The 21,389-nt window shown below is 39.3% G+C and overlaps 1 protein-coding gene across 1 annotated transcript; it reads right to left on the bottom strand.

Annotated features, from left to right (window-relative positions):
• Positions 1 to 476: 476 nt before the first annotated feature.
• Positions 477 to 4,054, bottom strand: LOC148037785 (G-type lectin S-receptor-like serine/threonine-protein kinase SD2-5). The gene has a single exon (XM_087676740.1). The coding sequence runs from the start codon at positions 3,943 to 3,945 to the stop codon at positions 1,189 to 1,191; it is 2,757 nt and encodes a 918-aa protein (XP_087532866.1). The 5' UTR covers positions 3,946 to 4,054; the 3' UTR covers positions 477 to 1,188.
• Between the last annotated feature and the right edge of the window lie 17,335 nt (positions 4,055 to 21,389).

Here is a 21,389-nt window from a genome sequence, read left to right as displayed (position 1 = left end):
TGCCTCGTTTCTGTTGTAGTGCATTCTAGGACTTTTTCAAGTTAGTGGCAATTTATATATCTGATTACATCAAAAGTAAAAGATTTATATTCTCCTAGTTCTATCCACTACTTTGTAAGTACCTAGATGTAGATCTCTAGGTATTAAAATAGTTCTAGTGTATCTTTTCTTGGTATATTAGGCCAATTAACTCTCCTTTCCAATTGATGCTTATATTAGTATATAGCAATTTGTTAAATTTGATCCTTGTGCTATTCTTCTCCATTAGGAGGAAAGCATCACCTTAATTGGTGTCTTCTTCATGGGATAAGCAAACTTGTAACATGGGAAGCATGATAGAGGCAACCCCTTAGAGATAGGATTTCACCAATCACATATATCATAATGGATTCTTGTGAAGCATACATCTTCATGGTCATTTGTTCAAACTTGTACACAAAGTCAAACAAAAGACATTTTCTCTTATATTATCAGCTTCATTATTGTTACACTATAAACATGGTTGTAAAATGTTACATGAACGAGAAGTAGTAGTTTTCTACTGTGCTATTTCATGCATATACAATAGAGGTTTCAACACTCCAATCGAGCCTCCTTTGATCTTTTTGTCTAGCAACAACTGGTGTTACATGTGGTACTGCACATGCCCATTTGTCGCAATTGTTTCATGGTGAGAGGTATTAATCATCTATTATGCTAATTAGTCCAATACAATAGAGGTCTCAACACTCCAAGAGAGGCTGCTTTCGTGATCTTCCTATTATTTTTGTTTAATAAGTTATACTGCATATATGGTACTACCTCTAAGTTGCATTCCTTATCTTTTTCTTTTTGTTTGACAAGTGGTATTACATATGCGGTACTACCCGTAAGGGATCGCCTTTGTGGTACTACCAAAGAGGTCCACAACTTGTGGCATTTCATATATGGTATTACCAAATACATCCAAATCATGGCTAATGGATGTATATACTATCCATAGGTACGCTATGTAGAGCAGATTCCAAAATGGCCTATGGAAATCTCGTCTGCTCCACATAGGTATACTAATCCACAGGTATGCACTGTAGACTAGATCCCAGAATAGTTTGTGGAAGACTTGTCTGGGCCAAGTACTTGGACAGTCACATATAGACCTGTGGTTACGTTTGTCTAGGAAGCAGCTTTGAACACCGGCACAATGAAGAACTATCTGGGCGACACTAACACACTATTTAACACATTTACGCTTCCGGAGCTCTTAGATACGTTGGAGTCATGGGCTGGGCGAGATTGGCCCCTGAGGACGTAGGTGAGCTCGAGAGGAGGGTCGGGAACTTCCACATGCTCCTCCAGCATCAGCAACACCGTGGCCATGGAAGGCCGAGACACTGCATTCTCTTGGATGCACCAAAAGGCTACATGCAAGAGGGGTTTCATTTTTGAGAGCATATTGGCGAGCTGATGATCAGTTGGGGCCAATTCAACATTACAGTGGATGCTGCCGCTTGTCACTGCTGTTGTGAAGAGTTGCTTGTCAATCACATCGTAGAGCCTGCCACTCTCAACCTGTTTGACTGCCCATGCTGGGAAGTACCATTCCTCGTTAGCCACGGCCAGGTTGAGGTTCTTGCGGCCACCTACTAGCTCCAGCAACACCATGCCATAGCTGAAAACGTCACTCTTGTCCGTGACGGGAATGTTGAGGAACCACTCGGGTGCCATGTAGCCAGGAGTGCCTCGCATGGCCGTCACGGTCTGGCTTTGCTCGGCTCTATCCATCAATTTGGACATCCCAAAGTCGGAGAGCTTGGCCCGGAAGTTCCCGTCTAGCAGGATGTTTTGTGGCTTCACGTCCAAATGAACGACCTTGTGTCTGCATTCCTCGTGCAAGAAGGCTAGCCCTCGGGCTGTGTCGAGTGCTATTCTATATCTCACTTCCCATGGAAGAGGATACCCATATGAGACAGAATCGTTGCTATTTGCCTCCGGATTAGCGCGACGGAATATCCACTTGTCTAATGATCCATTCTCCAGGTACTCATAAATAAGAAGCCTGTGAATCCCTTCCGCACAGAAACCCCTGAGTTGCACCAGATTCACATGACTCAGGCTACCCAGAGTGGCTACCTCTGCTCTGAACTGCTTCTTACTAGATGCAGCGATGGTGGGGCGTTCCGAGATCTTCAGCTCTTTCACTGCCACCTTGACAAGCAGCTGATTGCTGTCTGACGGTAGCTTAATCTCCCCTTCGTAAACTGCACCGGAGCCCCCAGTGCCTAGGGTCTTGCTGAATCCCTGCGTGGCGCTGTACATGTCTTTGTATAAGAACCTCGGTGGCAGCCCGGGCAATCCCTCCAGAAAGGCCTCCTCCTCGGAATCAGACTCATCCGACGACTCCTGCATGGCCCTTCTTGCGATTTTGGCAGCCAAGAGCGCCAAGCAGATGACCATCACGCCAAGCCCGCTGCTGATGCCAATTATCGCCCTTCTGGGAAACGGCTTGCTGGTGCTCAGGAACGGCGTGGGTGGCAGCTGTGCCACCCTAAGCAAGGCCGTCACCGAGGGACTGCGCCCAGTCAGCATTGTCTGCACTTGGTCATAGGTGTGGCAGGCCATGGTGTCATTGTTGTAGAAGGCCGCAGTGCATGAGCAGTTAGCCAAGCACAGACTCTTGCATTCCTCTGCACTGTTGGCCTGCCGGAGAGGGCTCATGAAGGAATTGGCAAAGTAATCAACGCCCGGCAGTTCCAGGAATTCATGCTGCCTAAATATGCTGCAGTTGAGGGGAGTTACAAGGCGGCAACCTTGGGTTGGATCCGAGGAATCGATGTACTGGAACAGATTTGGGCAGGTGCATGTTTGGACGGAGCTGCAGAGGCTGTTGACGCCGCAGTAGGATGGCAGCGTACAATAGGTGTTGAAGAATCCCTTGAAGAATTCGTTATCAAGGCTCAGGCCACTGGAAGAGAGGAGGAAGGTTTGGATGTCACCAGTGGGCATGATTCGCAAGTATCGCAAGCCATCGCCACCGAGGCGGGTCCCAAAGCTGATGCCATGAGCGGTATCAGCAATGCCGCCTGTCTCGGCGCGGCACTCCGGAGTGATAACCCCATCTTGCTCGAGCGAGATACCTTCTGCGTCCTCCCTGTAGAGAATGGCAGTGTGGTTGCAGGCGGAATGCAGGGCTACGGTGATGTTGTTGTCGTGACCGCCTGCATAGTTGATGAGCTCGTAGGGGACCATGCGCTGCTGTGCGTCGAAGCTGGCGTACAGGACGGCCCCTCCTGGCTCGGCCTTTAGAGTGTAGCGGCCAGGAGAGAAGTCTCCGTTCGAGTAGTCGATGCTGCCAGTGAGGGTGTGGTTGGTTCTCAGGCGCTGGCCAGGCAGGATGATGTCGGTCGGGTAGTCGAAGCTCTGCCAGAGGGTGGAGTTGCGGTCGCCGAGGAGGAGGAGGTTGCCCGTGCTGTTCATAAAAACGCTCCGTACGTCGTCAGCCGGAGGGGACCACACGACGGCGCCGTCGGCATCCAGAAGAAGCAGGCTGCGGGACGGGAACCGAAGGACGAGGCTCGCCTTCGGCGAGACAGGGTAGTCCCTGTTGGCGACCCAGACGATGGTGGTGTTGTAGAGCGTGCTGAGGACCACCAGCAGGCGCTGCGTAGCGTTGTTCAGCCCGTCCTTGTGAAGCAGGAACTTCCAGGCATAGGAGCCGTCTCTGCTGCGCAAAATGGGAGAGCTGGTGTTCGTCGCATTAGCTATCACCAGATCATATTTTTCTCCTTCAGCAACCGAGGGCTCATCCGGCAGTATCAGAACATCAGAAGCACTAGCTAAGCCCTGCAGATATGTTGATGTAGCCGCTGTGATTGCTGGGTAACTCTCGCTATAAGTACCAGTAGGAAGAATCAACAAAATTGTTATCATCATCGACAGCTGATGCGTATTACAATTGAGCAGCTTCATGCTGCTGGATGTAAGGGGATTAATAGTTACAGTAGCCAATACGGACAATGTAACGATGAATATGCGTGGCGCTAATCCTATTAATCCATGATCAGGGAGAAGAACAAAGCTCGCGAAGGAGCGGATACGAACTTGCAGGTAGTCGACGTCTCCTTTATATAGATGGAATTTTGTCAGTAGTTTGTAGCTAGTGCGCAAACTTTGGCATCCTGATTCATGACTCCTTTGTCAGACCCACAAGAGTCACGAGTCCTCACGACAGTCCGACCTCAGTGGCACGTTGGCCGCCTTTCGTACGTCCCCCACATGAGCTTCGCAAAGGCTGGAAATGTTGGTGCATAGATAGTGTCTACCAGCGGGGTGTCAAATTTCAAGGCTTTCTCAACTTTTCCTTTGGACGGCCTTAGTGGTGTTCCCCTTTCTTCTAAAAGGAATTTGAAGGGCAAATAGGGTAAGGGAACCAAATAATGATCGTTCCCCTATTTTGACAGTCATTGTGGTCGAGAGGTGACAAATTAGTGATAGAGTGAAGAAATAATCACTTAACATGTGGAAAAAAGAGCCAAAGAACATGTGCTAGCACGATTCCTCTAAATTGGGTTGATCCCTATATCACAAAATCATGGGCTGTTTTTGCACGTCTAAATTTGCATTGAAGCTCCAGAATGCCTTTGCTATGGCTTTGTTGTAGCTGGGTTTTTCTTCTACTTCTAGTTGGGGGATCTCCTCAAAAACATTGATGTTGAATCGTTCTATTTAATTTTGTCATGTCACCCTTTTTTGACAAAGGGTCTAGAAGATGTCACTAAAAATGGCCCCCTTATCTTCACTTTCCTAAATTTTGAGATCTCAAATACTTTAACCTTTTTCCAAAAGTGTAAGACCCCCTTTGAAGGGTGAAGCCTTCATCTATTGAGAGTGCTAGTCCCACACAATATTTCAAAGACTATCATTATATTGAGTGTGCTATTATGTGCACTAAAATTCAAAGACTACGTTTGAAGGTGTTGAAGTTGTCATAGATGGAGCATGCTATTATGAACACTAAACACTAAAATTCAAAGACTACCTTCAAAAGACCAAAGAACACAATATTAGTGAGTTTGGGAATCTCCCAATTCCCATTTTTTGAATACTAAAAAGGTGGCACCTGGATAACATGCCCATAAGTTTCTCAAAACCATATGATGTGACCTATCATTGGAAAGCGCTTGAAAAATGGAATCTATTGAGCTATAGAGCGCTCCATTTGGAGTTATAGTATTCAAGTTATGACAAATCCAAAGATTTGACCACGTGTCCCAAACTTATGGGAAATTTTCATATTCCCCAATATGGTGTTAAAGTGAAGCGTGGTCTTTTAGAAGACAAATTCAAGCACGATGTTCCTGTTTTAAACCTTGCACTAGTTGATCTTAAAAACTTTTCTCAACCAATAAAGAAAAATGTAAGTTCTCAAAGTGATTGATTATGCTACTTAGAATCTGTACGAAATGTCAAGTTTATCATTGAAATACTTGAAAATTTCACCCTTACTTTAAGGACATGGAAAAATTTCAATCAGTAGATTGAAATTCAAGCCAGTACAAGTACAGTAAAATGTTGTCGAAACTTTGGAGAATACCTCAACTCTCCTTTTAAAATATCAAAATCAAGCATGTTCCTCCTCCTTGAAACCTTTCACATGATGACAAATCTTCAAGATGCACCCCCAAAAAACTTTAGACTGGACCATATAGTTCTCAGTTAGCCACATTGGATGGTCACTGAATATTCCAAATTTGTAGCATATCTTTTGCTTAGGCAAGTTGGGCATCCACTATCTAAAAGCCTCATTGGCAACTTTAAGGCCAAGGATCACATTGAAAGACTTAAATTTCAAGAGTAGTGTACATTGTCTTTTATATTAGTTGAAGAAATTCTAAGACACATTTCTCAATCATTTTTGGTGGAACACATGGTTACTTACCAAAGGTTATGATAATAGTTTTTCACGATGGGTTTCAAATGCCTTTATATCAACACACACACACGCACACACACATGCATGCACGCACACACACACACACACACACACCTTCCTCACTTTGCTAGTCGAAGCAAATCAAGTCTTGCATGTAGTAAGCACTTCCATGTTGCCACACACTTTTAAGAAGCCATGCAATAGGATTGAGTCTACAAAGATGCCCTCTCTTATGTGCATTGAACAAAATAAACTAGATCCACTTGTGAATTAACTATTGTGATATGTGACCCAAAATTGACCTAGTAAAGAACATGTCCTAGTCAAGTCACTTGATACACATATTTTTGGTGGTGTGCCCCTTGGGCACATATATTCAAGTGGCATTTTATAAAAAAATTACATTACATGTATTTATGGTTAAACTAACTTCTTATTTTCATAAATTACGTGTTTCTAATAAGACTTATTTATTCAACCCTTGTGTAAAATTAATTTGAAAATAGGCATTCAAACCCCTTTGAAAGAAGTCAAGTGCTACTCCTATGTGCTTTACAGTGAATCCTTAAAACATTGTTGACTATCTTTTAGAAGAATTCATAATGCCAAAAGGTATTTAAGTATTTGCTTTCTTACTTATAACAATTTTGAATCCTTTTTTCTTCACAATGTCAATAGTTTTAATATTGGATTCATAGCTTTTATCCCAAGGTCAATCTAGAGTCATGGAGGAGAAGTACTATCCTACTGATCATGACATGAAGGCTTTAAGCAATGATAAGGTGGGAATTTTGGAATATTTAGAGTTAAAAGATTGGAGCTCTCATTCTTAACTAAAAATTAAGGCACAACATCAATGCTTTATGCAAGGGTAAGCTTTGGAATTTTCAAGATCCATTTAGAGTTAAAGGACTGGAGCACTTAAACCTAGCTAGATAGGAAAGTTCCAATTTAAAGCATAACCTTAATGAGTCACCATTAAGAAAATAACAATATCAGATGCATTTAGGGCCTTTTATACAAATCCCATGTACATGTTTTAGAGGTAACTTGTAAAACATAACGTAGAAATTTTATGCTTTCTATGAGATTTTTATATCTATACCTTTCTCTCTTGTAGTCTAATTGACCTCTCTATAAGAGAAATTATATTAATGCATCTCCTTGTGTTTGTAGTCATAGTGGTTTAAAAAGTGCAATCTTCTCACTCATGTGATAGGAAAAATTCAAAATGGACTTCTTTAACAAGGCAACATTTCTTTATTTAAGAAGAGATATTAATATCTATGGCATCCCTCTCTCGCTTCTTTGATCATGAGCACGAGGAGAAAAAGAAGTTTTCAATGGCAATTTCTTAAAAGGATTCTTCATATGGGTCTTATTAACTACAAGCACTAGCTAACTGAGTCCATATTTGCATGTCTATATCTAAAGAGATGGAAAGGCATTAGTTTTTTTGGGGAAAAATAAGGGAAAATACTAGCTACACTAGCTTGGTATAAAACATGTAAAGAGACTTATTTTTTTCATCATTGAGTAATAATCAAAACTCTCTTTCATCTTCACTTGCACAACTTCCATGGCTACTCTCACCTTTTCTCTCTTTTTTTCTATATTTCTCTCTCTTCTTCTAGTCATTCTCTCTCCTCATTCTCTCTCTTCTATAGTGTTCTTTCTCTTCTCTTTCTTCTCTAGAAATATTCTTGATGAGTGGTGTTAGAGCTAAATAATCGTGATCTATTTTCAATCACCTTCCATTTCCATTTTACATATATTTCTCTCACACAATTGATTTCACCACACGTACAATAGGTACATGCCTCGGTTTGTGAGTGGCAATGACTAGCAATCCTTCTATAGATAGCAAACACCATATCTAGAGCTATTCAATGGAGCTTTGGACAAGTTTGGCAACATCATGATCAAAATAGCAACTCTCACTCTTTCAAAGGTAAATTTTAGCGGTGTTTTGATAAAAGAAGGTCTATAATAGTTAGAGAAGGTTTAAATAGTAATTAGCTTTTCAAGAGAGTTGCTTCTTTTTCATTCTTTCAAGCCTCCGTGGAGTTTCCAACAAGAGATGTAAAGAATGGGATTAGAGGGTCTTACATGAGGTTAACACGGGGTTAGCACATGCGAATACCTAGTTACACTAATGTAAAGAATGGGATTAGAGGGTCTTACATGGGGTTAGCACATGCGAATACCCAGTTATACTCATGGGGTGTTTAAGGTGTACAAGGACCTGATTAGGGTACCATTTGATAAATACAAATATGTCTCCTCACCTTCACCCTCAGCTCGCAGGGCTTCCTCTCTCTCTCTCTCCCATCCTTCTCTCTCTTTCTCTCTCTTTTCTTGTCTTTCTCTCTCTTATCTTAGTATTTCTCTCTCCTGTACTCTCTTCTTCTCTCTCTTGTGCAGTCTTCTTCCTTCTCTCCTTCTCTCTCCTAGGTCTCCTTCATTACAAGAGATTTTTGCTTCTCTCCTTGATCTTTAGCCTTCATCAAGATTTGACCATCTAGCCTATTAGCGCAAGGACTTTACATTCACACATGTGCAATAGATTTTTTAAATGTATTTATTAGATAATATGAAATCATATTTTTGTGAAGTTATTAAACTAGAATATGTTTTGATTTATTTGCACAAAAGCAAGTCACACAAAGTGAGGAAAAGCAAGGAGCACAAAAATATTTATCTCAATGTATTTTTAGTACAAAAACTTACTTTAATATCATAAGTACATATATGAGGGAGGTGCTTACGCATACATGGGGAAAGATTATACCCAATTAGATGTTGTGCAAGTTCTTGGTGTTTTTCTCACATGCTATTTGTTTACTTTCTATTTTATTCTCAATTATGTTTTATTCTATGGCATAGTCTATAGTGGCAAGATCATCCATTTATTGATGAGCTAGAGGAGGGGGGGGGGGGGGGGGGGGGGGGGGGGGGTCTCACGTTGTTTCTTAATAATTTAAGGTACTTCAACAAGACCCTTAAACAAATCAAGAATACCAAGTACATGCTTTCAATTTATTAAATAGAAAAAAAAGGTAAACTATTTTGATGCTTATTGAAGCGAGAGGTTATATTTTCAATATTATCACACACACACACACACATAATATGGAAATTTTGCTTATTGAAGCGAGAGGCTATCGTATTTTGCAGAAGTGAAAGATTTAGGATTGTAGACCGAATTTTAGATGAGATAGTTAAACATACTCCTAACAGTAGTAAGTTTTCAAAGCAGGTCTCATGTTTGTTTTACTCTCTTGTCTTCTTTGTGTGTGTGCAAAAGCTATGGTGTGTAGTTCATGGTTGCATTGAATTTTTTCTATGTAATGGTGTTGCTTTGAGAAAGGTAACCATTTATTTGTTGTGTGGTTGCTAGGAAATTATTGTTGTGCTCTAACATTGACACATTGCTAGAAGAGTGTACATGTTAACTATATTTGAGGGTTTAGTCTTTGTATTGTCATTATATGTTATTAAGAATATAGTCCCTAACATATTCTAGGAAGTTTAGATGTTTAAGTGTCTACATATTCATATGTCTAGCTATCACATTCCATTTAAATCTTGCAAAGCATCCATTGAGATAGTCTAGGGTAAGAAATTAACTATCTCCATATTGTTATAGCCATTGGTATTACAACAACTAGTATTTTATTCATTGACCATGTCAGATTCTAGGAGAGATTATTGGTAAAATCTAACAATCTCTTGTGATGTTTCTTTTAATGTAAATTTGATAATAAAGTGCAATGATATGATATAGTATAATATTAAGGGTTTTCTTATGGCCGTTGTGGTATTGGATGTGTTGGACATTTGGAGGATCTTCTTCAGAGTGGTGAAATTCAAGCAACATCATTTTATATTTCTTTCTACTAATCACCCTCTCTTAAAATCAATGTATGTGTGTGTGTGTGAAGCCACAATATGGGCGTTCTACTTGCACTTCAATGGGCTAATCTTGGCCTTTTACTGCGGCATCCCATTCTCTTATACAATTTATATATGTGGACTTTTAGATGAATATGAGAAGGACTCCTTTTGCTAGGATTCATTATGAGGACTCACTAGTTTACAATTCATTGTTGTGAGGCCTTTTAGATGAATATGAACATACGATTTTTGGACTAGGACTCATTGTGGAGTTTGATGTTGGTGCACAGATCGGATGCTGTATGCTTGCATAGTGAGCGCTGGAAGGTCCCCAAGAACAAAAGAACTCTACTTTTTGCACAAAACTCAAGGTAGAAAGCATGCACGACATGAACAAGAGACAAATTGGGTGCAATCTCCCCCCATGCCTTGTGTGAGCACTCCACAAAGCATGTATTTTATGTATTAATCATCTTCAAGCTCAAATAATAGCCCAAATTACAAAATAGCACGCCTTTGGCTTTTGAGTTTGCTTTAGCACAAAATAGAAATAAAGCTAATGGGCGAGCGCCCAAAGAGTCAGGCATACCCAATACAATGCCCAAATACAAATATCATAATCGTGCGCCCATGCACATACAAAATAATAAATAAATATCCAATGCCTTAATAAATAGGCACGACAAAATATAGACACCATGCCTAAGGTATGTGCCCATCAAAATATAAGTGATAACTCGAATACATGCTATCCTCCAATGCTTTCCTCCGCCTCTGTTGCTATCTCTACACATCAACTGAAGCATTCACAATCGCTAGTAAAATAATACAATTAAACCGATAAAAGTGAATACCTAGCAGTCTTCAGCTACATAAATAAATCAACTAGTTAGAAATCAATCCTAACCTTAATTTATCACGAGTGCGCACTCTAAACTCATAAACATTTATTAATTTAATATGTATTTTGCGGAATCAACCGCTATGGAATCACCCATATACATACTAAATTAATGAAACGCCCGAAAAGGATAGGCGTCCCCATCGACTTCTCACACAAAGAATCCACTTTGTGTATGAGCCCTGGTCAACAAAGTTTACAGAATTCACCGTAAAACCACTATGCTTACGTAGTGAGCGCCGAAAGGTCCCCAAGAATTAAAAAACTCTACTTTTTGCACAAAACTCAAGGTAGAAAGCATGCACAACATGAACAAGAGACCAATTGGGTGCAATCTCCCCCCATGCCTTGTGTGAACGCTCCACAAAGCATGTATTTTATGTATTAATCATCTTCAAGCTCAAATAATAGTCCAAATTACAAAATAGCACGCTTTTGGCTTTGGAGTTTGCTTTAGCACAAAATAGAAATAAAGCTAATGGACGGGCACCCAAAGAGTCAGGCATACCCAATACAATGTCCAAATACAAATATCATAATCATGCGCCCATACATATACAAAATAATAAATAAATATACAATGCCTTAATAAATAGGCGCGACAAAATATAGGCGCCATGCCTAAGGTATGCGCCCATCAAAATATAAGTGATAACTCGAATACACACTATCCTCCAATGCTTTCCTCCGCCTCTGCTGCTATCTCTACACATCAACTGAAGCATTCATAATCGTTAGTAAAATAATACAATTAAATCGACAAAAGTGAATACCTAGCAGTCTTCAGCCCTGCGGAAACACCCACTATGGAATCACCCATGTACACACTAAATTAATGAAACGCCCGAAAAGGATAGGCGTCCCCATCGACTTCTCACACAAAGAATCCACTTTGTGTATGAGCCCCGGTCAACAAAGTTTACGGAATCCACCGTAAGACCTCACGAAATCCGCTGTGGCACGGAATCCACCGTGAAATATGCCTTCTGGCATCAGATGTTGAGACTTTTCGAATTTGTGATCTGGCCAAGAAAGAAAGGCAGTATGCCATGGGAGAGAGGAGCATGGTCCATACAAGTTAAAGCACACAACTACTCTTATCTCACTATCTTCTTTCTTTGTTGTCCAAGACTAAGTTTTGACGTACTTAGTTTAGTCATCTTAATTACAAGTACCTTTGGAAGGTTGCTCATGACTATATGGTTTCTGGCTCAGGGTGAGCCAAACCCCATATGTATTTAACACTCATGGTCAATGATTGTAGGTCAATGATGCATGCCTTCTTATCAAACTCAAGTCCCAAGCATTTTCTCATCTTAGAAACTAGTTAATCCTTGATGAAATGTGATTTGTGGAATGCTAAAGGCCATTACAGTTAATAAATGTATACAATATTATATCGACCAAAATTGATATTATATAAATATTGTCCATGTATATATTTATAAATATAAATTAATATAAATATAAACATCAATATGTATAATTAGTATCAATATTCAAATTTACTAATTATAAATAATAATAGTTAACAATAATAATAATCATCATCATCAATAATCAATATTAGATTAGAAATAGATAAACTATAAATTGATATTAATTATTTATAAATAATAATACTTAGTTATAAGTCATGTTTAAAATATAAATGACAAATAATGGTACTTAATTATAACTAATGAGTAATTGGAGATAGTTTTATAATTTTTAAAAAATTATATTTATAAATAATGATATATATTATGATGTTATTTGTAAATAATTTACTATTTATAAAAATAAAGTTATTTATAATTATGATATTATAATACTAATAGTAGTTGTAACCTTATAATACTAATAACCTCGAAGAAGTTGCTATATGTATATCCTCTACATCACGTGCATTCAAGGTCTATTTATAAATATCCTTATCTGTGAATTTTTTTTGCATAAAAAATAATCTTTTTTATTCAATCTATAAATAATCCCTTTATATTGTATCCTTCTATATGTAAATTTTTTATAAAAATGGTATTTTAAAAATACCTTATTTTGAACCCACGTGATGCACACATATATTCATGAGTAGCTTACTCGAGCTAATAATAATTATAATATTATAATTTTGAATTATAATAACACTTTCTATTTATTATAATGTTGTAATTTATTAGCATAGTAACTTTATAAATAATGATACCTATAGATAATATTATAACTAAATGGCATTATTATAATAACAACTTATATCACTATTTATAATTATAAATATTGATTATTTATTTAAAGATGGATCGATATTGTTATAACTAGTATTGATATATAGTAGTATCTATATATCAATATATAGCGTTATAAGACTAATTATAAATAGTATAAAAATTTAATAAATAATGTTATTTTGATATCAGTATAAAAATTGATAGGATCAATATATTTGCAATCAACTTGTAGTGACCTTTCAAAATTGTCATAATAGAAAATGAAAATTCAAAAGCCAAAATCATTATATATTAAAGTCAAAGCCAACCCATGCATTTTTTCCCTTTTTCGACTAAAACAAAAAACGATTTTTACCTTTGACTAGTTCATATTCTTATTTGTTCACTATTGTGGATTTCTTGTATATACAAAGCTCCTACTAATCATCATAATAGCTCCCACAAGCATTTGCTTAAGCTTTCTTACTAATCTTCAACCAGTCTCCATACCAATTCTGTGTGTGTGTGTGTGTGTGTGTGTGTGTGTGTGTGTGATGAAGAGACTTGAGAAGAGAGAGAAAGAGAAGAGAGAAGACTGTATGAAAGAGAGAGGAAAAGTGCATAGGAGAGAGAAAGAAAAGAAACAATGAGAGAGAAGGCTGGTAGCTATGAAAGGATAGGAAGAGCTTGAAAGGTGAAGGACAAAGTTGTATTATTGTGCAAAAAATTATGATATTGTACATATGTCCTTTTTCCTTTTTTAATGCCTCTATCCACTCTCTCACATTCTATCCCTACTCGAATGTTTTTGCTCTCAAAAAAAAGGCTTAGGACTTATTATAATGTATAGACTAGGAATAGAGCAAGAGTACTACTCTTATACAATGAAAAATCAAGTAGATTTGCAAACATCCAAGTAAGATGATAGGTTTGAGAACTTGGCCATTATAGCTTCATGAAAGGCACTTGCAGATAATGATAGCAAGCTATCTACTACAAGATCATGTTGTAGTAAATCGAATACAATTTCCTATAGAAATTTTCAATCAAGGCGTGCCACACATCAAAATGGAGCTCTTGGTAAGTGCTTTCAAGTCATGTAGGTTGGGTTGTGTTATCTAGAGTTTAGAATAAATTTTGGTATAAAACAATGAGATGTGTGCAATCTTCCCTACACTAAAAAAGGGCCATAGATGACCAATCTTCAGCCAAAAGAGCCTATCAAAGATAAGAAATTTCCCACAATATGGATGCTAGTCTAAATGAGGTCTCAATGCCATCCATTAACCTCCTAGATCAAAAGGTATTCCAACATAATGATTGTCCAAGAGAAGGGAATGGCCATCAAACACACACTTTGGTCCACAAATGGATACAAGGAAGTATTCCCATAGTCAAGTTCAAAATTGCATCCATAATCTCCCAGATCATAGGGAAGCACAATGCCATCATGTGTTATATATACGAATCATCGTAACCATGATCAAGGTACTCATTAGCATATGCACTCAATAGCTATTGTAAACCTTGATTAAGTGTAAGCTTATGCTCAATAAGATCATCATGAGGTTGCTCCAAGCCTCCAAAACCTTCACCATAACCATCTACATCTGTAAGTGCCTAATGTGATTCTTCAACTAATATGTCATCAGCTTGTACATCTTGCTCTTCATTGTCCCTTTATTGTACATCTTCTTGGTCATTTTCCTCTTCTTGTTCATCTTCTTATTCATCATGTTTCTCATTATCCTCTTCCCATTCTTCAGCTCGCTCATTTCCCTCATCTTCATCATCAACACCTTGAAAAGAATTCAACATTACATCTCAGTGATCATGATGTTCAAATTGATTGGGATGTAGGATACCATGGTAGTTATGAATTTTCTAATGATCAAAGCTAAAAGAGTATTAATAAGCATGTCCATAATAATTAGACTAGTGAATCAAGGAATCCTCACGTGTATAATCATGACTATGCTTTTGAATATATGGATGCTCATAAACATAACCATATTTTATATAATAGCCATATTGCTTCCAAGAATCATTTAATTATGAACTTGTTCAAGATCAAAGCTAAAAAAGTACTAATAAGCATGTCCATTATCATCATGTCCATAATAACTAGGCTGTTGAATCAAGGAATGGGCACAAGTGTAATCATGGCCATGCTATTGAATAGAAGGATGCTCATAAGCATAATCATGTTGCCCATAATAGCCATACTACTACCAAGATTCATTTGAATGATACTCTCAATCTCCTCTCAATTATGACATGGTACATCATATCTATAAGTATTAACATGCTATCTAGATGCACTTGCATACTGCTCATGTTCGTTTGCATATTGCTATCCATATTCATAAGATACATGCAGATCAAAGTGTGTACCATCAACATATACATGTTGGCCATAAGTATAAGAATTGGATGCATAATATCCATGATAATACTCATCACGTTATTGATAATACTTAGGGTGATGAAAATCTAAACTTGATTGAAGCTTTGCTCTATTCTTTCTTTCCGCCTTTTTAAGAGCAATATAGCAATTAATTAAAGTTCCAAGTTTATCAATGTTAGCTTGTGTTTGAAGTGAACATTGATGAATAGAGCTGGAGCTATTGATCTCAATTGCCATTGTAATTAAGTTACTGCTACTATCTCTACTGATGTCATGCTCGCTGATCTGACAAGTCTTTGCTCAATGCTTTGTATAACAAAAGTTGGATACATCTACACTTATCTTGGCTATTGACTTTGCACCAAATGGAGTTGCAGCTCAATATTCTTGTAGCATGGAGGAGAATCTGGGAAGGGTTAGCACTCTTATACAAATTTAGCATATAGTCTCCTTAACCCTTACTCTGCAATATGTGAAATCCTTTACAAAAGCTACTCCCTTGTCTACAAAGTCACTATCAGCATGTCAAATTAGTTTCTTTGGTAGCACTTTAGAATGATGTTTTAGTAGACAAGACCCCGAGGAGTCCACCTTATAGAACATGTAAGATATCATGTGAGTTCAAAGCAAAATCCAAACCAATTGAGCTTATTGAGCTCTGCCTTGATGAAGTTATTGTAACTCTAATGTATTCTACTGTAGTGAGTGCTATGCTAAGCTGTGATTTTCAGAGAGCAACCAAGAAAGAGGTCCTTGTCATGTTGGATCCATAGTCCTATTGTCAAAGAGCAAAGAAAATGTCAGTATCAATTTGTCTTTCCAATGTCAATAATCCAAACATGCTTGTAAACTTCATTCACTATCTCATCTAGATTGATAATCATGCATCCTCTCAATGTTTATCTTCAATTGGTGGCAGAGAGCATGCTCTTTTTAATGGTCTTAATAAGTCCTCAACTTGTGAGCCATTTTTCGTGCTCTTAGTAATCCTGGGATTTCCAACTCAGGTGATGTTACCTGCATCTCAAATTTGGACATCATCAATAGCTCAACTATCATTTCATTTTGTTGGAAATGGGGAGTAGGTCTTGTTGTTGTTGGGCTAGAAGCACCACTTATTTGCAACTTGTAGATGCTCTTAAGGCACTTGGACTTATGGCCTTTGGTCCTTAAGCTAAAGCTACTGCCACCAAGGCCCCCTAGAAGGCTCCAAAGACTTTATGAAAAAAAATATGCATGAAGTATCTGATTTCAATAGCAAAGTAAAGTCTTTTACCAATGTGACAGATGCTAAAGAGTATATTAAAGAGGTTGGACCACCAATTGTTGTCTAAGCTAATGGTCTAGCTATAGGGAAAGGTATAATTGTTGCAATGACTATAGAAGAAGATGCATTTAATGCTATAGATGCAATGCTTGTGGACAAGGCTTTCAGATCAAGAGGAGATCTAGTGATTATAGAAGTTTGCAAAATGGTTGCATAGATGTGACACCATAGCAGATGTATTGTAATATATCAAATAATGAAATTCACACATGAACCTCCTATTAAGGTTAATGGGCAATTTTTTTGCTTATCTTCCCATTGGCGATGGTCGTGCTGGAGGGGGAGAGGGGAATAGAAGGGCCAGCAAGCTCCTCGGTGGAGCTTGCTCAGCCTTAATGCCATGCGCACTGACACGAAGGAGAGGAATCATTCCCCCCTCCCCCTATTTTTCCAGGGGGGACGCAGGCTGTTAAAGGAGGGAAGGGAAGAGATCGTGAAGACGATGCTACCGCCAGACGAGAGAGAGAGCTTGAGGGAGGATTAAGCCAACGCCGCTACTGCCTCTGTACGGACGAGGGCTGTTAAACGCCACTGCCGCGCTCGAATTCGCCGCCATCGGATGGCCCAAAATACCCCCCCCTAAAGCTTCTGGAAGCTTAGAAGCTTCCAAAGGGGGGACCTTCTTAGCCCCCATTCCCTTGGCCTCAAAACCACCATCCCCCCCCCCCCCCCCCCCAATAGAACTAAGGCCTTAAAGGTCTTATTACCTTTTCCTCCATGTTTAAACCCTTGGCCCCCTTCCCTTGTCTTGGGCTTTATAAGCCCTTCCCCATGGCTTAATGGATCTTAGTCGTGAAAGATTCTGAAACACTCCTTTCGAATTTCCGACTCCAAGGAGGAAGCCTTCTAAAACTGTTTTCGACGGACGGTGCAAGTTATTGCGAAAGAGAGCCACTATGGAATATCAAAAAGGAGTTGTAAAGCTGCTTCCATGGCAGAAATGCCTCCTTAGAAAGTCCAAGGCACAGCCCGCGGGAGGGTCATCTCCCACTTCCACGTGGATACCTTACCCCAAGCCCAGGTTTTCCTTCTTAATTTTTATTTGATATTGTTGTAATTCAATCATGTAAGGTTAATTGTTAGAAATAGGATATACTTTTGTCCTAGTTGTTCACGACGAAGGAACTTAGTCATTATTACTTTTAATGAAACATGCAAAATAAAGAAAGCATAAATGCATTTCTAGCAAATAGCTTTATGCATTGAAATGAATTATAAACTAGATTATTGTCCATTAAAAATAGTATACTTCGTTTAAGCCTAGATGTATAAACTACGTATCCCACTGTTGACCCATAGCCTCTTCGCAATGAATCATCATGGAAAGTGCAAGCATGAAATGATTCTTATGATGCATAAACTCTAGGAAAATATCGTTTGTCAACTACATAAATTATCAAGAAAGAGGTTGCTTGTTTAGCATGAATTTTGTTCGCAAAGTATAGGAAGATTAGTTGGAATTAACCTAACCTATGTGTGACCTTAAATCGATAAGTTAAGGTTGAAAAATTAATTTACGCATAGATAATGAGTCATGTGGAAATGATCACGTAATTATTTTCTAGAGTTAACCAAATTGGTATAAACCTAAAACACCTAAACCGCAGAGTACTCGACCCAAAATACTTGCCCACATTCACTGAATGTAGAGACAGTGAAAATGCAACTAGAAAGTAAGCTAGGGTTTGTCCCTAAGAATCTTACAAGATGAAACTTGGAAACCCTAGGCCTAACGACGTCAGCCTAGTAACCTGAAACAAATTGTTTCGTGACTCCATTGTCTCATAGTTCGATGCGACACTTGAGTAACAAGTGCGGAGTCATATGATCTTGTGATTTGATCACAAGGGAATGGCCAAGTTCTCGCAACGAAGTTGGCATGTCCTTACGCAAGTTATCTTGCAGGAGGATGAATAATCATCCTAATTTAGTAGTCTTTCTTGAGTAAAGAAGATTGATTGGAAACTAAAGACCAGCCGGTAAAGTTAAGTAACAAATGAACTTAAGGTTTGACCAAGTTGGGTTAATAGGGTACGCCCTAACCCAGGATATAGGGGATCTTGCCAAGTTGCAAGTCATCCCAGATCGAGTGCTCGACGCATTCGATAGGAAGGATTTATTCCTTAGCAGTTTGCCAACAAAAATGATCAATGGAAATGTTTGTTCTTGCTACAGATTTTAGAGCACTGTTTTGCTTTGTTTGATCAATGAATTAAAAGATAAATGGATATCTATACTTTAGGTTCAAGGCCTAAAGGGAGAGGCAGCTTTAGTTACCCTCGACTGCTTGCCTGACCCTAACCAAGGGGGTTGTTGACCGCGTCGGGAAAGTGAACCAAACCCGCCGCGAGAGGTCTCTCTGTTGAGCACTACTTGGAGCAGGAGGACGCTTGGGTGCCAGAGGGGGATCTGGCCGTAAATCCGTCGCCTTCCGGGCCTTGCACAAGAGGCTAACGTGACTCGGGATTGGATCTCGAGGTCCGCATACTAGTCTATGAGCGAAAACTTGGATTAGTGATCCCTGTGGATTACTGGGTAGCCTTCGAGAGGATTGTGGATAAGCCTATGGGCTGGACTCTTTGTATTTCAAAGATAAATATGATAACTTGTTAATAAGGAACTTGTCTGATATTGTTTTTCTATGTCAAGTGATAAGACTACTTGAAGGAACCAGTGCCTAATGGGTTAATTAAAGAAGCTGGTTGTTACATGTCCAACTAATGTGTTAGGTAATTAAATAACTAAAACAACCCGATGAAAGTGCAGAGGATGGGCCATAGGTCCGTCCTACGGATGGGTGGTCCCGGTTGGCCAGGAGCTTTTCTCAAATCACGATGGACAGCAGGAAGATCGTCAAAGAACACGAACAACAAAAGCGTTGACCTAGAGTTATGATTAAACCCGATTTACGCTATTTTAGGAGACCAGAATGGGACTATGCCTTCTGGCAGAGAGGTTGAGCTTTGCCTCCCTCTCGTTTCCCATTCTCCTTGAACCAAGTGCAGCGTGAATCCGCTTCGGACCTGGCATTTCTGCGTAAAGTAGTTCGCTTGGGTCTGATGCTAGTTGCCGTTAGGAAATGACCAATAAGGAAAACCCTAATTCAGGTCAATCCTAAGTGGGAACGACCGAAATAGTTCCGCTACGTGGTAGACATGGAAAGCCCTAGATCGCAAATCCCATAACATTCCATGGGAGTGCCGGGCGGAGTTTTCTAGACACCCTTTCCAATGGACTGCTAAGACGTGTTCTGGAGATACAAGTGGACACGTTACAGTTGGTATCAGAGCCCGAACCAACAACGGAATTGTTTTATGAAATCTTAATAATAAGAAGTAAAGAAAATGTTGATGTTCCAAACATTTCCTTACCTTCAATGCTGTCTTGCAGAATTAGGAAGCGTGGAACAAGTTCTTGGTATTTTGAGTCATGTTTATGACTGCAATGCATTCTCCGCATTACCGACAAAGGGTTGAGATGATGAACATCCTAGAGCAACTCTATAATCCATCACCTTTGTACATGGAACGAAGATGGACAGGTGCTTCAGGAATCTACTATATAGCCTCCCACTGGTTTTCTTACCTACAAACCAACCTAAAGAGGATCAAGTGGTTGGAAGACCTGAAAGTTGTGAAGCTGTTCATTTTTGTGGAAGCTCATGTAAACTCAACTTTACATATTCGAGGTCGGAGGATTGAGATGAACTCATATATATATGAGGAAGTAACCCGTGTAATCCCCGCCGACAAGATCCAAGTGTTGGGCCGCCATAAAAAGAATGGATTCCAAAGGAAAGGATATCCTGAACTTCCAATGACTTACCAATTCCTGAAGATCCATGACCCGAAACCATACTATTATTCAGTTCCTGTAGATAAATCTAATACAACGTTGTTCTCCCCAAACTAAATGTAACAGTTGGCTTATCATCACAAGAAATGTTGTATTTCGAAAGGGCTATGCCCATATAAATATGAATAAGATTTCCTTTGATCGATGTCTGATTGTGCATGAGAATTGATAAAAGGTTAAGTAGCTTCATTGCTTATGTGATAGCAGAATTGAAGATGTAATATAAATCAATAACGATTATCCTATAATAACGTTAAGAAACCTTTATCCAGGCACAACCCCAGGTACAGGTTCCTAGTTCGCCTCCCACATCAAGTACTGCTGTAATCCAGGAGAAGAAATTTCTTCTCAAACAGATTAAGCCGCCCGAGTTTGACGGGAGAGGCAGGTCTGTCCAAGCTGATCCTGAAATTTGAATTGAATCCATGGAGGATTACTTCGAAGCAGTCGGTACTGCACCCGCAAATCAGGCTATGCTCGCCAAGGTAAAGCTCACCGACAAAGCCAAGCTTTGGTGGAAGCAAAGGTGAAGGGATCAAGGGATCGCGGAGGGATTCGTCACCTGGGAGAAGCTGAAGAAAGCCGTGCAAGGAAGATACCTACCACCTGCATATCGGACACAGAAAATGAATGAGTTCTATGAGCTAAAACAGTTGGGGATCACGCTTGATGCATACTATTCTAAATTTGTCTCACTTCTTAAGTATGCACCGCAGATGGACATGACACAGCAGGTGTCCAAATTTTGTGCGGGTTTAAATCCACCAGTAAATACTCGTCTCAAATCTATGCATCCATCAAATCTTCAGGACGCACTCATTCAAGCAGCGCCTATAATTCAGGAGGTGCATGCTAGACCAAGGGGTAACAAAGCTTGGTCTTATAATGACCCGAACAGAGGAGCATTC

The sequence above is a fragment of the Lygodium microphyllum genome, chromosome 4 (assembly GCF_053477565.2).
Source record: "Lygodium microphyllum isolate KBCC chromosome 4, Lygodium_microphyllum_v1.1.10, whole genome shotgun sequence".
NCBI lineage: Eukaryota > Viridiplantae > Streptophyta > Polypodiopsida > Schizaeales > Lygodiaceae > Lygodium > Lygodium microphyllum.
This window is presented reverse-complemented; position numbering and strand designations above follow the sequence as displayed.

What these genes read in the sequence shown, in the direction of transcription:
- LOC148037785 (XM_087676740.1), bottom strand. Translation starts at nt 3,945, where the DNA reads ATGAAGCTGCTCAATTGTAATACGCATCAGCTGTCGATGATGATAACA.